General features: G+C 41.2%; 2 protein-coding genes across 2 annotated transcripts in view; one reads left to right on the top strand and one right to left on the bottom strand.

Annotated features, from left to right (window-relative positions):
• Positions 1–551: 551 nt before the first annotated feature.
• On the top strand, positions 552–8,753 carry proca1 (protein interacting with cyclin A1). Its single transcript, XM_059971415.1, has 4 exons — positions 552–1,286; positions 2,234–2,366; positions 2,991–3,125; positions 7,360–8,753. Exons 1-4 carry the CDS (start codon positions 734–736, stop codon positions 8,474–8,476), a joined length of 1,938 nt encoding a protein of 645 aa, XP_059827398.1. The 5' UTR covers positions 552–733; the 3' UTR covers positions 8,477–8,753.
• A 5,103-nt stretch (positions 8,754–13,856) lies between these two features.
• The window catches only part of supt6h (SPT6 homolog, histone chaperone and transcription elongation factor), a 72,162-nt gene continuing 68,743 nt past the window's right edge, over positions 13,857–17,275 (bottom strand). The window contains exon 37 of the mRNA XM_059973275.1: positions 13,857–16,634. Within this exon, the coding sequence (XP_059829258.1) occupies positions 16,445–16,634 (190 nt within the window). The 3' untranslated portion in view covers positions 13,857–16,444. The remainder of the gene's footprint in view (positions 16,635–17,275) is intronic.

Below are 17,275 nucleotides of genomic sequence, written 5' to 3'. Positions count from 1 at the left end.
ATTTTGCTTTAATAACGTGGTCCATCCAATGTCTGGTATAAACGTTTTTAAGCTTAACATTTCAAAGAAACTTAAATTATTCTACAGCAAGATGTTCTGCAGTCTCTTTACCGTCCCGTATACTTGGCCAAGAATTCCTTTTAAGGTACGTACACTAAGCAAAAGCGCACATGTATACTAATTATTGCAAAGAAAAAGCATTGGAGTAATTATGATGTAAGTTTCAGATGTAAGCTTGACAACTACAGACCGCCCCGCTGTTACAGAACAATCACTTACAAAGTAGCCCTATTCATTTTCCGTGGGTTTAATTTTAAACAAAAACCTTTTTACGCATCTGAAAGTGAGCTGAGTCACGTTTGTTCCCACGTTCTCTCCGATGTGTCTTTTCGCGGGAAACAAAAACAAAACACAAAAGAAATCAGAAGCCAAGTCAGAATGGGGCGCTCGCGGGAAGGGGGGGGGGCGCTCACTAAATCCCACAGGAAACCGAAGCTGATCGGTCCTTACAAATCATCCGATCTCTGGCCGCCAAGGAAATCTCTGCGTACCACTCCTCCCTTCCATCGGGGAAAAAAATCCTGCTACTTGGCGACTTTAAAAGGGGGTTCTCCAGGGTAACTGGCGGTCAGAGCCGTCGCTGCCGATGGAGCGCTGGTTGGCTTGCTAGGCTTTAGCGCGGCGCCAGCGCTGTCACACTGAGCGGCGGTGCTGAAACTGGCGGTAAACGGCGATGTGGCCGCTTCTCCTGGCTCTGCTCTGGCCCTCAGCTCATCACTTGGCCGGCTGCCACCGGGGCGCCTGGGAGGGGACAGGACGGCGGGAGGCTTACTACCTGACGGACGGCCCCTACTGTGCCAAGTGGTCCGCTGCCCCGAGCGCTGCGAAGCAGCTGCGGTTTACCCAGATCAGCGACGGCGCCGAGATGGTTAAATCCATGTTGCAGAGCAACGGCCAGGTCCTGGAGTGCTCCGTCACGGGAGATCAGGTCGCAGTCCGTTCCTTTATGAACGACTGCATGCTCCGGGCGGCGGACTCTCCCTTAACTGGGCGGATTCTCCTGAACCAGCAGTGGGCGACCGGTAGAGCCGAGTGCCTGAGGCTGCTGCAGCTGAAAAGAGCCGGGAACTTGGGTCATTTCCAAGGAGACGTTGTTCCACGCCGGTCGCCTCGGGCGGCTCGATCCAGTGGGGAAGCCGTTCTCCGCAGGAGGAAACGAGGTTTCACTTACCCCGGCACCCTGTGGTGTGGGGCAGGGAACAACGCTAAGAGCTATGACCATTTGGGTAACTGCACTGAACAAAAACATCTTTATCGCTTTGCCGTTTCATTGAAGCGTTTTAATCCCCCCTGGGCACTCAATAGCGGAATTGTTTGGCTGGATTTAAGGTCTTAAAGCCGACACTTCAAAGCAAAAGTTTGCAGCTACAGACTTGGTGGAGCGAATAAGTGCCGTACCCATGTTCCCGGTGTGGAGTAATTCTGGCCGTAACTCACCTTTAAAACGGAGACACGAGAGAGCACCGATGCTGGAGCAACCGAGAAACAACCACGGAATTGTCAACGTTTCGGGTTGAAATCCTGATGCCAGGTTTTGACCCGAGATATTAACAATTCACCCCCCCCCCCCAACAAACACATACACCACCATAAATATGCCGCTTTACCCGCTGAATTCCCCCAATAGATTATCCGTTGCTCCAGATGCTAGTATCTTGCTGTCATTTGTGTTCCCAGAACGGAACGGCCTTGGCGTAACTACGTTTTAATCCCGTCCAGATTAAGGGTTGGAAATCTGAGTTTGAAACCGGAGCTGTAAAACAAAACCTGAAGATGGCAGATACGCCCAGCAAGTCTGGCTGCAGCCGTGGAGGAGGAAAGTGTTTCTGTTTCTCTTTGCTGCCGAGCTTGCTGAGGGCTTCCAGCATGTTCAGGGTTTGGTTCCCATTTGCAGCATCCGCAGCTTCGGTGCGACTACCCGTCGTCGCTGCCTGATTCCGCCGTCAGGTCGGTAACAGTCGGACTTCGCGTCCTCCTCCAGTCCCGATGTCCGAAACGCCGGCTGGTCACTCTTTCCCGTAGATGCTGCCTGGCCTGCTGAGTTCCTCCAGCGTTTTGTGCGCGCTGCTTTGGATTTCCAGCGTCTGCGGAATTCTCTCGTGTTTAAGGGTTCCTATTCAGCCGTGTGCCGGGATTTTACTAACTTTTCTCTCTCCCTCTCTCTCTCTCTCAGGCCAGTTTTCTGAGACGGACAAGTGTTGCCGGGAACATGACCACTGTTCTCACGTGATCTACCCTTTCTCTTATTCCTACGGTCACAGGAACTTCAGGCTGCACACCATGAGCCACTGTGACTGCGATACTGAGTAAGTTGCGCCATAACCGTCCTAGGGAGAGAACTTAATGGGAAAGTGGGGAAAGATTGTAACCATAACTGGGACGTAACAGTGTGTGGTGAACTACATATACCTGTCTGGACTCGCCCCCCGCCCCCCCGTTGACTGCTCCTGTGGCTCCTCCCTCAGACCCATGTAGATAGATAGATAGGTAGATAGATACTTTATTCATCCCCAAGGGGAAATTCAACATGTTTCCAGTGTCCCATACACTTATTATAGCAAAACTAATTACATACAGTATTTAACTCAGTATAAATATGATATGCATCTAAAATCACCCTCCCAAAAAGCATTAATAAATAGCTTTTTAAAAGTTCTTAAATAGTATAAAGGCGATTGGAGGCACTGCTCCTCCCTCAGTCTCCAGGATGTTGTGTGATGGTCTCTTGCTGCTGATAGTGCTCTCTTCCAGCTAATTAAAGCCTATCTCTCGCCACATGTCTCGGAGAGTTATTGGTGGTGCATCACAGTGGGGACAGGGGTCAGTAGTGTAAGGGGAAAGTGAACACTGTAAGGAGGCATGTTAAATTTGTAGACGTCTAATTTGCCTTCCCTCCCCTCTCTCACTCTCCAAATGGTTTCTCCACGTAGGTTAAAGCAGTGCTTGAGAAGAGTGAATGACACATCATCCCGGATCGTAGGTCAGGCCTTCTTCAATGTGTTAGAGGTCCCTTGCTTTGACTTGGCCTACAAGGAGCAGTGCGTGGAACGGTATTGGTATGGCTGGTGAGTTCATGTTTAATGGTGGCACTAAGTAAAGCCGTGGAGGTTACTCACTGGGAATTATTGTTACCAGCCTTCTCCCAGCTGAAGCATTCCTCCCAGCTATATCAGGAGCCTTCAAAGCCCAAAAATGTGCTTGACAGAGGCAGAGAGTGCTGGGAAGAGCAGCACAGGTAACAGCTGTGAGGGAGGAAACCAGGCCCCAGGAAACATGTACTCCCCCTCTCTTTTTTTAGTGTTTTTAGCATTTTTCTTTAAAAATTTCTGATTTTCACTCCCAGTGTATCTTTGCTTCATTTACTAAAGAATGTCAGAGACAAATATTCCTTTAAAACAGGGATGAGGAGGAATTGCTTTAGCAAGAGGGTGTTAAATTTGGGTATTCATTGCTTTAGATGGCTGTGGAAGCCAATGGGTGCATTTAAAGCAGAGGTTGATCAGTTCTTAATTAGCAAGGGTGTCAAAAGTTACAGGGAGAATGCAGGAGAATGGGGTTGAGAGGGGTAATAAATCAGCCATGATGGCATGGTGGAGCAGACTTGATGGCTTAAATGGCCAGATTCTGCTCCTATGTCTTATGATCTTGTGGCACAGAGCCCCTCATTTGATAAATGCTTTTAGTAAATAAAAATAATTAAATCATGAAGGCAGATTCCTGATACTCCACCCTGAACATGCAAACACGCTAAAGAATTTGTCCTACATTGAAACCGGAATTCTCCTCAAAGTGTGAATTTATTTGTTTGACGTGAATTTACATCCTTAAGACTATGTAATTTTCTGGTGAACAAAAGTCATTTGTAAATAGCTTCATTCATGTTGATGTGTAATAAACCTGGTCACACATTCAAAATGCAGTGAAAACTGGGATAGAAAGACAAGTCACCAGGAACAAGGGATTAAGGTTCCGATGGGATAGTAGTGGATTAGGTAGATTTACATTCATGTGGTACTCACTTCCCTTTCTGTGCACCTCAAAGTTCTTGACAGCTATTGAAATAAGTTTTGATTGTAGTCATTGTCGCAGTGTAAGAACTGTGACTAATAATGCTCCTACAAAGAGTGTTATGACCATGTGCTCTGCAATACAGTCATATGGACTTAATGGGTCTGATAACGGAGGAATCCATTTTTACTCATTAAGTCTATATCGGTTCTATAGCAGTTCAATCCAATTAGCCTTATTGCCTCTGGTTCTCCACAGCCAGACACTTGCATTTCTGTTCCTTTCCATTTTTGAACTCCATGACTGTATTTGTCTTCACTACTCTCCACAGCGGGGCAATCTAAATCCAAACTATTGCCTAAGAAACACAAGAAAGTCTGCAAATGCTGGAAATCCAAAGCAACACACACAAAATGCTAGGGGAACTCGGCAGGTCAGGCAGCATCTAAGGAAGTGAATAGATAGTTGACATTTTGGGCCGAGATCTCCCTTCAGGACTGTAAAGGAAGGGGGAAGATGCCAGAATAAAAAGGTCGGTGGGGGAGGTGGGGAAGGAGGCTAGCTGGAAGGTGATAGATGCAGCCAGGTGGGAGGGGAAGGTCAAGGGCTGGAGAAGAAAGTATCTCAAGTCAAGTCACTTTTATTATCATTTCAGCCATAACTGCTATATACAGTACATAGTAAAAATAAGACATTTTTGAGGACCATGGTGTTACATGACACAGTACAAAAACTAGACTGAACTAAGTAAAAAAAACAGAGAGAAAGAGAAAAAAACAACTACACTAGACTACAGACCTACCCAGGACTGCATAAACTGCACAAAACAGTGTAGGCATTAAAATAAATAATAAACAGGACAATAGGGCAGTAAGGTGTCAGTCCAGGCTCTGGGTATTGAGGAGTCTGATAGCTTGGGGGAAGAAACTGTTACATAGTCTGATCATGAGAGCCCAAATGCTTCGGTGCCTTTTCCCAGACAGCAGGAGGAAGAAGAATCTGGTAGGAGAGGAGGGTGGACCATAGGAGAAAGGGAAGGAGGAGAGGATCCAGGGGAAGTAATAGGCAAGTGAGAAGAAGTAAAAGATCAGAATGGGGAATAGAGGAAGGGTAAGAAAGACGTTGTCTTCATTTCACTTGACCCCATAGGAATGATGTTTCATATAGTTGTATACATGTAGTTGGTATAAAAAAACAGAGGGAGAGGGGTTCAACAGATAGGTAATAGTTGAACCTTGGAGGGGTGAGGGATGATGAGCAGAAGGAGCCAGGTGGATGAAGGGGAAGGGTGGAGCTGGGGGATGGAGGCAGGTAGGTGATGGATGGAAACAGACAAGGTTGAATGACCTTGAACTTGAATTTGAATCTCAACTTTTGAAACCTTTACCTATCATCTTCATTCAATGACTCTTCACCATCGCAAAGTTTTCAGTGATGTTGGTATTAGTTTGGATAGTTTCCTTCTCCTCTTCAAAGACCTCAGTTTAACGTTTCATTAAAAAACTAAATTATTGAATGTACTGCATGCCAGTCTGGATCTTTGCACACACATACCTGGAGAGAGATATGAACACCCCACCTTTTGATACAGAGTGACTTCTAATGTTCAAGTTATAGTTTATGAGAGGATCAGTTGCAGTTATATCTAATGGAGAGAAGGTTGAAACTGATGGTATGATCGATCACTGTTCCTACACCTTCTGCTCTTATTCACATCAAAGTAATTTGTTTTTATGAAAACAATGTATGTTTCTTATCATCACATCTACAACACCTAAGGAAACTAGATGCCTATATTATTTATTCTGCAATTTCACGTAATCCTTACTTCCCTGTGTACCCCACCTCTCCAATCCATCTACAATCCTTCTATTTTCATTTCCTCTCATACAACCTCTCCAGTTCCATCCATATTTGTCCTCATCCACCCCCCCCCCAGTTCCATCCACTGATAGACTCCCCTACTCGCCTGTCTGATTCCATTCACCCTTTACATCTCTCTAAATGGTTGCCATGAGGACCTCCTAAAATATCGGATTCCAGGATTTGTAGCTTTTCTTCTCCCATTGCACCTCTGCACCTTCCCCTTCCCCTCCCCCACCCAGGTCCACCTGCCCTTTTTCCTTGTCTGCTTCCATCCATCACCTACCTGCCTCCATCCTCCAGCTCTACCCTTCCCCTTCGTTCACCTGGCTCACCACCTCTCACCCCTCCAAGGTTCAACTATTAATTTTCTGTTGAACCCCTTTCCCTCTCTTCTTTATACCAACTATCATTCCTGTCCATTGTTAGTCCACAAGAACATAAGATATAAGAGCAGAGTTCATTTCCCTCTCAGCCCCAATCTGCTGCCTTCTCCCCATAGCCCTTCATGCCCTGGCTAATCAGGAATGTATTAACGTCTGCATACACCCAATGACCTGGCCTCCCCAGCCACCTGTGTCAATGAATTCCACAGACTCACCACTGTCTGGTTGAAGAGATTCCTCCTGATCTCCATTCTAAATGGACATCCCTCTAATCTGAGGCTAAAACTCCCCCACCATAGGAAACATCCTCTAGTCCTGGTGCAGGGTCTCGACTTGAAACATCGACAATTCCTTTTCCCGTTTAGGTGCTGCCTGATCTGCTGAATTCCTCCAGCAGCTTGTACTTGCCTATAGGTTCCAGTATTTGTGGTCTCTTGGGTCACTGCTGATTTAGTGGGTACTTTGTAAAATCTTGTGTAGAGGTCAATTTTGAAATCCCCATTGTTGCTGGTCAAACATGATCAAATAGTTTCAGAATTAACGTCTACATAATAAATAAGTGAAAGAATCATGGATTATTTAGACCTTTGCAAAGTAATATGATACTTTATTAATTCAGAATCAGAACCAGGTTTATTATCATTGACGTATCATTAAATTTGTTGTTTAGTGGCAACAGTACAGTGCAAGACATAAAATTACTGTAAGTTACAAAATGAAGTGCAAAAGTCGAGTGATGAGATAGTGTTTAGAGATCCATGGGCAGGTCAGAACTCAGTTGGATTTGGGGAAGAACTCTTTTTAAAACATTGAGTTTGGGTCCTCAACTAAATCACCAATCCTAGTGAGTGGCTACAGACAGAAGAACTTTCTCAAATGTTATACCCTAGTAGATTAATTTTTCAGCTAACAACTTCCGAATGTTCAGATGTTGATTAAGTTATCTAGATGGCATGGCAATACTGTACAAAATGTCTTTATAATGAATGCAACCATTTAGAGTGTAAGGAGGGTTTTAATTATTTCCATTCATGTTTGAAAGGTGCAAGAGGTACGATCATATTCTTGTTGCTGTACCAAGAAAGTCTGTGCTCTTTGATTACGGAGGAGATCTGATCGATAAGCCAACAATAGAGCCGAAATACAATTCCTTTTTCCCAGCAACCTTGCCTTGGATGAGCAGCAGCCCATCAGTTACAGCCGCTTCTGGCGCCGCTAAACCAGAAGCTACAAGTCAGCAGTCAACCCTCGGTCAAGTACTCAATGCGGCAGAAGACCTCCTTAAAGTCATGGCGACTGTCACTCAGAGCTCAGTCCACGGCAATGTGCCCGGGACTGCAAGCAGTTCTGTAAATGAGAAGACTGACATTTTGTTGGACAAAGCCAAGCAGAAGAAGAAGAAAAGAAGGAAAGGCAAAAAGAGAAGAAAGGGGAAAGGGAAGAAGAAGAATCGTAAAGGTAAACTTGGTTCCAAAGGCAGCAAGGCAACGAATGTCATTGAAAAGAAAATTCAGAACAAGGAGTATTTCACTGAGATTGAGAAGACCGGAAGCAGTAATGAACTTGACCAACATTTATTTGATAACTCTTTGGATTCAGTGATAAATAGAGATATATTTAATAACATGATGAATGATGACTCCCACAGAGTGGATAGCTACACGCAACTGCATAAGACATCTACTGAGACAGTGCCCAAACCTGATCAGATATTTCAGCATCTCAGAATGGAAGACGATACTCCTCTGTTGGTGACACAGAACCCTTCAGCTGAATTCTATAGAGAAAATCTGACTGCCAAATTATGGCACGAGCCAGTTGATGGGCATCAGTCCTACACAGAAGGAACATTCACCTTGGCGCCCACTAAACCAAACCCTAATTCCCGCTCCTTCAAAAAAGAAACTTCTGTTTTAACATTGATTACTCCTCGACAAGAGGAGACAACAACTCCATCAGTTACCCACACAGTGCCCAAACAGGTGGCAATAAATTCTACGTTGAAACCAAACCACTTAGTTCCTCCAGTTGGCAACGTAATCAAGAAACCACGGCGTAAAAAGGGCAGGAGAAGACACAATCTAAAATCTCGGCAAAAAAGAAAGATGACTATACCAACGGCACCTGGCCAGGTTATTGATGGAGATGTTGAAACGTAGTGTTGCAGCAAAATTCCCGTTGACCTCATAACAATGTATGTACGTACCAAATCAAAACTGTACTATAATACTTTAACATTTTGTGAATGGTGAAATAATGCATGACTTTACAGTTGATTAGTGGACAACGCAGCGATAGACTAGAAATATACACAACACTGATACTTCTTGTGATAAGTTTTGATTCTTTATTGTTTTACATTTGTACAGATGGACTTAACTGCATCATAGAAAGGAATCTTTATAAAGTTTAATAAATTTAACACCTTTTAATCATCTTGCTGTGTACATTTAGTTTAAGCTTACTTGTATATATCAAGCTGCCATGTTCTAAAAATAGAAAACACAGAAAACCTACAGCTCAATACAGGTCCTTCGGGCCACAAATTTGTGCCGAACATGTCCCTACCTCAGAAATTACTAGGCTTACCCATAGCCCTCTATTTTTCTAAGCTCCGTGTACCTATCCAAAAGTCTCTTAAAAAACCCTATCGTATCCGCCTCCACCACTGTTGCCGGCAGCCCATTCCACACACTCACCACTCTCTGCATAAAAAACTTAACCCTGACATCTGTTCTGTATCTACTCCCCAGCACCTTAAGCCTGTGTCTTCTTGTGGCAATCACTTCAGCTCTTGGAAAAAGCCTCTGACTATCCACACGATCAATGCCTCTCATCATCTTATACACCTCTACCAGGTCACCTCTCATTCTCCGTCGCTCCAAGGAGAAAAGGCCGAGTTCACTTTACCTGTTTTCATAAGGCATGCTCCCCAATCTAGGCAACATCCTTGTAAATCTCCTCTGCACCCTTTCTATGGCTTCCACATCCTTCCTGTGGTGAAACGACCAGAACTGAACACAGTACTCCAAGTGGGGTCTGACCAGGGTCCTATTTAGCTTCAACATTACTTCTCCGCTCCTAAATTCAATCCCACAATTAATAAAGGCCAATACACCGTATGCCTTCTTAACCACAAAGTCAACCTGCGCAGCTGCTTTGAGCACCCTATGGACTCAGACCCCAAGATCCCTCTGATCCCCCACACTGCCAGGAGTCTTACCATTAATACTATATTCTGCCATCATATTTGACCCAACAATTGAGTAACCTATTACTTACCTATTGAGCAAAATTCACATATTTATCACAATTCAACCTTTTCCTACAAGGCAATTTCAACAAATGGCACCATTGGCCAGAGTAAAGTTTATAAAGGTAACATTTAATTAAGAATGATACAGCTTGTTTGAAACGTCTGTATGAAGATTGATTGATTAGTTGTAGGAGCAGTAATTTACAGTCACTACCATTTCCTCTTTCAATACATACGAAAATAAAAATAACACAACATAGAACAGTACAGCTCAGGAACAGCCCATTCAGCCCACAATATTGTGCCAAACCAGCTAAAAAGCAAATCAGAAACACCCAAACACTAATCCTTTCTACCTTCACCATGTCCATATGAAATTAATGATTTGATTCCCCCGGTTGTTTCAAAAAACATTTATTCTTGAAATGATGAAGTACTTTTATAATCATCTCTTGTCATCTCATAACCTTAAACCTTCTGAACATCATCATTACAATCTTTCTGGAATAGAACCCTTTTGAACTTTTGGGTCCACATTTACCAAAGTGTTTTTGATTATTTATTATGTTGATCTGTTTGATATGATTGGGCTTTTAATGACTTTACAGAACATGACACATCCATATTTAAATATCCAACCACAGAAAGGGGTTGGTGGAGTCAGTCTGTGTCCTTGCTTACTGTTTGAAGCACATCTCAGTGTAATAAGTTATGAGAGGAAACATGCTGGGGAATGCTTGGTGAAGGCAGGATTGGACTCAACAACAATGAAGCTGCATCCAAATCTACTAGAAATACTGAGTGCCACATAAAGAGTTGCTGGGGGTGAATTATGGAGTGATTGGATTCTGTGGCATCATCGATGCAAGCAACTGCAACTAGATGAAAAAAGGGCAATTTCTAAAAGCTACACACGTGTTTGTGTGCATATGCAGTCAGTGGGCACTTTATTAAGTGCAACTGCCCGTTAATGCATTTACTTAACTTGCTAATCATGTGGCAGAAACTCGATGCATAAAAGCATACAGACATAGTCAGTTGTTGTTCAGACCAAACATCAGAATGGGGAAGAAATGTGATCTAAGTTACTTTGACAGTGGAATGATGGTTGGTGCCAGACAGGGTGGCTTGAGTATCTCAGAAATTGATCTGGAATTTTCATGCGCAGAGTTTACAGAGGATCGTGCAAGAGACAAAGAAACATCCAGTGAGCAGCAGTTCTGAGGGCAAAAACACCTTGTAAATGAGCGAAGACAGGGAAGGTCAGAGGCTGGACTGGTTCAAACTGACAGGAAGGAGACAGTATCTCAGATACCCACATGTTGCAACAGAGGTGTGTAGAAGAGCATCGCTGAACACACACCTTGACATTGAAGTGGCTGGGCTACTACAGCAGAAGACCACAATATATGGAGATACACTAAGTGGCCACTTTATTAGGTACCTCCTGGAGTAAAGAGTGCCTACTGAGTGTTTTTGTGTGTGTGTGTGTGTGTGTGTATTGGTGGAAAATATAGACACAAAAATATCAGTTTAACAAAGAATGTTCAATGGATAGTTAGGATATACAGGTTTTCCATAAGTGAAATGTAACTTTTCAAATGGTACAATGAACTGGCCTGACCTACACACTTCACCTTAAGAATCAACCACCACAAAACAGCATGGTTTCCAGCTTTCTCAAAGTTAAAGTTTATTTATAATGCACCTCCATGGTACAGCATTTCAGATAAATGTAAATCTGCCTTTATAAAATAACGAATCACTACCAAGATATTTGGGATACAGAATAAAAAGCTCACTCTAAAAATAAACTACGTAACCATAATTTAAAAGGAGTTGCTGTAGCCTTTTGAAATCCTATATTCTACACACAGCAGTGAAATAATGCTTTAAATGGTGGATCATGCTGTTTGATCGTGGTTGTTATTTTTGAATTCACTCATAGCTTGTGGGCATTTATTACTCATTAGTTGCAAGCCATTAGAGCAAAATGAACTGTAGTGTATTATTAATAAGAATCTCTTATAAATGAGGCATAGTTCTCAGTTTTATTGGAAGAAAAAAATCTAAAATCCTGTACTTTATCAAATATTCTCCAATAGTTTAAGTACTATTAATATTTTACACAACTAAAACCATGGATTATTAATAAAGATGAGCACAATAAGTTTATCCAGTTAACAATATAGATGCATATTAAGGAGTGGGTACCTGTTTTGCATTTATTGTTTTGTTTCCTTACTTAATTTCTCGTTTGTTTTTATGTCCTCTTCTGTTAACAGTAACACTTCATTCTACAACATCCAGTGCCTCTTTTGTACATTATTCAAATGTCTTCATTTTTGTATAAATCCTCATGATTTCGGTTTCCCAACAAGAGTGACACAGTTGATCCACTCTTTATGCTGTTGCTCTAATTGACATTTCAATCCTACATAGACCAGGTTTAAGACGGATTCACCATTTGATATGTCCTATATAGTCTAATATAGTATTAGGTTATGCCATTGGTAGGTTAGTGGAGAAATCTTCTGGCTTGTATTATTTACAAAGTGACAAGACAAGCGCAGAATTAGGGCTTTGGCCCATTATGTCTGCTCTGCCATTTCATCATGGCTGATTTATTATCCCTCTCAACAGGATTCTCCTGCCTTCTGCCCATAACTTTTGGGCTTTACTAATCAAGAACCTCTCAACAAATGCTTTAACTACACCCATTGACTGGGCCTCCACAGCAGTCTGTGGAAATGACTAACAGATTCACCACCTTCTGGCAAAAGGTGGTCCTCCTCACCTCCATTCTAAATGGTTGTCCTCCCGAGGCTGTGCCCTCTGGTCCTGGGCTAGCCCATTATAGGAAACACCCTCGCCATGTTCACTCTACTTAGGCCTTTCAAAATTTGATAGGTTTCAATGAGATTCTTGTAACCTCCATTGAGTACAGGCTCAAAACTATCAAATGTATGCAAGAGCCAGCACAAGAGGGGAGTATATTCCTTAGAAATTATAACTTGCAAAGCAATTTTAAGCTTTGATCTGAAAATTGTAAATTCATTTATCTTATCTCAACTATGCCTTTCTATGGATGAAGGGAATGGGCTGCCTGCACAAGTTATGTTGTATTTATTCTGAATTCAACTGAGGGAAAAAAAAGCTACTCAACCCCACATTTGCAAAACAGACAAAAAATAGGACAAGTGAAAGATACCCTCCCCCCGATAATTTGTACAATGTTCCATATTTCATCTTAGCAGCGTATTCACATGCTTATTTGCATATCCACACAAGCTGCTGAAAATGCAAAGAGTAATCAGACTGCATTTAGATGGACAAAGGAAATAAAGGTTCAACATCATTATGTGCAGGAACATAAATAGAACATTGAACGACAGCCCTTCAATCCACCATATCTTAATCAACCATGATGTCAAACTCATCCATCTGCTTGCATAAAGACCATAAACTTCTATTCCTTGCTTGTTCTGGTGTCATTTAAATGATGTGTTGTGACACAGGATTACGCTGAGATAGAAGGAAACGCAGACTAAGTTTTGTTTTAAAAGCTCAGTGAAAAGCATCACAAACTAGGCCTTCCATCCAAATTTGTCCATGTTGACCAGGTTGCTTAACTGAGCTGGTTTCATTTACCCTTGTTTGGCATGTCCACACAGGGATTCCCAAACTGGGGTCCACAGACATCTCAGTTAATTGTAATGCTCCATAGCACAAAAGAGTTTGGGAACCCCTGCATTTAAGCCTTTCTTTATCCATGTATCTGCCCAAATGTCTTTTAAATGTCGTAACTGTAGCCACCTCTATTACCTTCTCTGGAAGCTTGCTCTGTAAACACAGGACTCTCATCAGCAACTGAACTCACCAAACATTTAAACTTAAAGAATGGAACAAGATTACAATAGCTTATTTTCAGTATCAGATTGACTAGCAGCACTTAACTGAAATGGATATTTTTTAAAAAATGTTTTAATTTGGTAAGTTAAAAAAACTTTCCTCCCCACCCACCAAATGATCTCCAGTAACTTTGAAATTCAGTCACTTTTTAGCTCTCCCCCCCAAAAAAAGTTAAAATGGAAGTGATTTTGTGATTTGAATCCAGTGGTTCTATTTCTTTTAGTTAAAATTGGAACCTGCATTTTAGAAAATGTACCAGGAGGAAGAACCTCATTCTGTATACAAAATGTAGCTTACAAAACCTAGATACCATGGTAAACTTTGAATCACTATGGGATCTTGCCATTGAAGCATTGAAACACGAATGGTTTGGTGTATTTGCTTTATTCATGGAAAGATACAAGATAGAGAATGGAAAGCATGATAATCTGGATTAAGATTCCTTGTTTTGAAAATACAATTTAATGCAACTCTGAAGCCATAAAACTTTTAAATTATTTAAATAACAGAGCACAAGGAGAACCCCATTATTTTTCATGTATTATACTTCCCAATAATACATAAGTGGGAAGAGGCACTCACCAATAAAAAAGAAATAGATTATACTAGCATACACTAGTAACTATACGGGTTTAAAGATTTTTCCCATGTAAAATGGAATATAATTACATTATTTCAAAAAAATATTACAGTCCCCAGTGTGCATAAAACTGCCTTCAATGCAAAGCACAAGCTTGCTTATTCAAATTGAATTACAACTCCTTAAAATAAGATGCTTTCGAAAATAAGGTAACTTTGCCATGGCAGATTTACTCAACTTGCATATGGTTACACTTGCAACTGTTTGCAGTAGTTACAAAATGCCTGCTTCAATAAGCAAGATTTGAATTCACAGTACTTTTATTCAGAGCAAAAGCTGTAGGAAATTTACAATGTGAATGAAATTGAAAATATCATTTCTCCTCTTCAAAATGACATCATTTAAGGTTGCATAAATCATTCTGCAATGCAAAACAATTCAGCTTAAAGTTAAACTATTCTGGATATATCATTTTGCAACCCGCATATAATTTCACTAACTGATCAAAATTGTTCCCATCCATGTAACTAAGGCATTTCAAAATGCCTTTGGATACAACTTGGACTCAGTTTTACAGGCTCATGCAAATCCAACCTATTTTAGTGATTGTGCTTCTATAAATTAACGATTAGAAAAGTTTTGTTTAAAGTCATCTGGATAAATGGAACACTGCATTGTATCATTGACTACAGCCAAACTCTACATCTTAAAATTTGTCTTATGAGTAAATCAACACCAGAATTATCACCTCAAAATTTGGTTGAAACCACATATTTGAGAAATACATCAGTAAAGTTTTGTTATTCTGTATTGGAATTTTTTTTTTAGCTGTGGGTTAGGCATTTGTAATCCAGGTACAGGGCATTTCAAAAACGTTTCTAATTTCAGGAACAAAATACAGGTACTGTAGGGAGCACTACAGCAACTCTCAATACTCACTAATATTTTTCCATAAGCTACACAAACCTTTAAAACAATGTAGTTACAAACTCCATTACTGTGACTATTTTCAAAAAATAAATAACCAAAATATGGGTCATGAAGGCCTTCAACTATTTCTGAGCCAAAGGGTATTATATTCATTGACTGATGTGATTGGAAAGAACTGCAATATGATAGGGTTTACCATTTTGCCACAACTCAATATTTGAGTCTTTTACCTGAAAAAAATGGAACTTAATACCTATACCAAACATGGTAGATCTACAGTATTCCATTTTCCTGCATCATCCCTTACGAATGGAATGTGTGGGATAATTTTCTGCCAGTTAGCAGAAGCTGTAGGATAGACTTTATGTCTGAATGAAGCAAGCTGAGCAGAAAACACCATCACATCATGATTACAGCAGCAAAAACATTACATTTCACCGGATGCTGCTGGGGAACAGCAGACCCTGTGACGTACTTCTGCAACAAACTGTTGCAGATGAAATGACATTGCACAATGGCCTTCCAGCTCATATGAGGGTGTGTAATTGTTGGTGTCTGCCTTTGCTATTGCTACCAAGAAAACCTGAAAATTGCATGAACACACAGGCACACAAGATGCATGCCACTGGAGTTCAGATACTGATAAACCGAGATTTTTCAAATCCCTCGCTGCACAATCTCTTCCCTTCATACACTGAATGGCTTTGGAATACAAACACGTAAGTATAGCTAGTTGTGTTTGAATCATTTAGTATCTAAAGGACTTTTGATAATAAAATTGTTCTGATTTAAGTTACAGAAGCAGAATGTGAGAAAGTGTCTTGAAAAGTAAATACTCTTATTGGGGGGGGGGGGGGGGGTGGGAAAGAAAAGCTTATTAAATCAGGTACAATTTCTCTTTTCCCACCAGAACATAAGTACCACATGTTGGTGACTGTTTCTGTGTTTGTCAAGTTTCACCTCAAGCATTAAAAACAAGTTTGCATATACCTACTTATGTACACCATTATATGATGGAAACATCTGCATTTGTCAAGAAGCTGATAACCAGTATGCTTTACAGGGCTATCCCTTACTTAACAGTTATAAATGTCCAACTCCCAAGTCTGTTGAAATTAAAATTAGACTGGCTGTAAACTGACTTTTTTTTTTGCACACGTGCAAATCACAATAGGATTATGGATATGCATTCTGTTTCAGCTATTAGGCATTGTATCCAAGCCCAGCGACCTATTCATTTCAGCATTCCAGTGACTTCCCTTGGCGTCCTGAAGGTTTCACACTTCTTGTTAAATGAGAGTCAAAGACAACCTGAAAGTAACCAATATATAGCTTAGAAAACAAATCCTTAGCCAATCAGTAGTTTTGGGCATCAGGAAACACTGAAATTAGCAGACCCAAGGGGGAGGGCAGGGGTCAAAGTTCAAATGATGTTCACACTGCCCTCCTCTATCGATCCATTTCATCTAGCAATGGTGTGGCATCACCAGCGATAGACATTGGGGTGCCTTCAATCATGGGACTGGGTGAAGGTCTAGGAGTCATCTTGGCTTTCTGTTTTCGCCTCTCTTGTTCCTTCTCCTGTAGCCACTGCTCTGCTATTTTGCCCCAGTCAACAGCAGTATGGGCAGTTGAAGTCCTAAGTCAAAGAAGCAGAAACAACGTTAGGAATCTTGAACTTATGATAATGTTACATTAATGTAAAGCGCATCTTGGCTTCCACTCACTTCTTGCCTGTATCTCTGAAGTTGGGATAGTATTGTATCCCTCAACAGATGCAAACGTGAAGCTTGCCCTGAGATTCTGGAATAATGTTCACATATATAGATATCCCTGACAATTTCAATCTCCAATATGGCACCCTGGTAAGTTTAGAGCATACTTTGGTAGATCAGGAGTATTCAACAGGAAGCTAGTAAAAGCACTTTAGTCACTTGCATACTTTTATCATTCATGTACAATCTAACAAATTCCTGATGCACAAGATTTTCATTGGGATTACAGAAACTGTATTTCAATTTATGTGATATACAGATATTGGTATATTCACTTCTCAAAGCATATTCTGAATTTAAATGGATAATGGCAGATCTGTTTCAACTCAATCAAGTTATAATTGATCCCTATCCTCTGATACTGCCACAGACCCAAATGATGTAGTCCTCAATAATGTAACCAAGAATTAAACACAGAACTTAAGATTCCTTCAGATGAAAAATCTTACACTTGACCCTAATACATCCAAATTGAAATGAATCTAATAATTTTTAAATAACTTGT

Source organism: Hypanus sabinus, chromosome 6, assembly GCF_030144855.1.
Source record: "Hypanus sabinus isolate sHypSab1 chromosome 6, sHypSab1.hap1, whole genome shotgun sequence".
Lineage (NCBI taxonomy): Eukaryota > Metazoa > Chordata > Chondrichthyes > Myliobatiformes > Dasyatidae > Hypanus > Hypanus sabinus.
This window is presented reverse-complemented; position numbering and strand designations above follow the sequence as displayed.

Excerpts from the sequence above, each read along its gene's own strand:
- proca1 (XM_059971415.1), top strand. The coding sequence starts at position 734 with ATGTGGCCGCTTCTCCTGGCTCTGCTCTGGCCCTCAGCTCATCACTTG. Across the intron at positions 1,287-2,233 it reads TAAGAGCTATGACCATTTGG|GCCAGTTTTCTGAGACGGAC; the intron begins GTAACTGCACTG and ends TCTCTCTCTCAG. Across the intron at positions 3,126-7,359 it reads GAACGGTATTGGTATGGCTG|GTGCAAGAGGTACGATCATA; the intron begins GTGAGTTCATGT and ends CATGTTTGAAAG.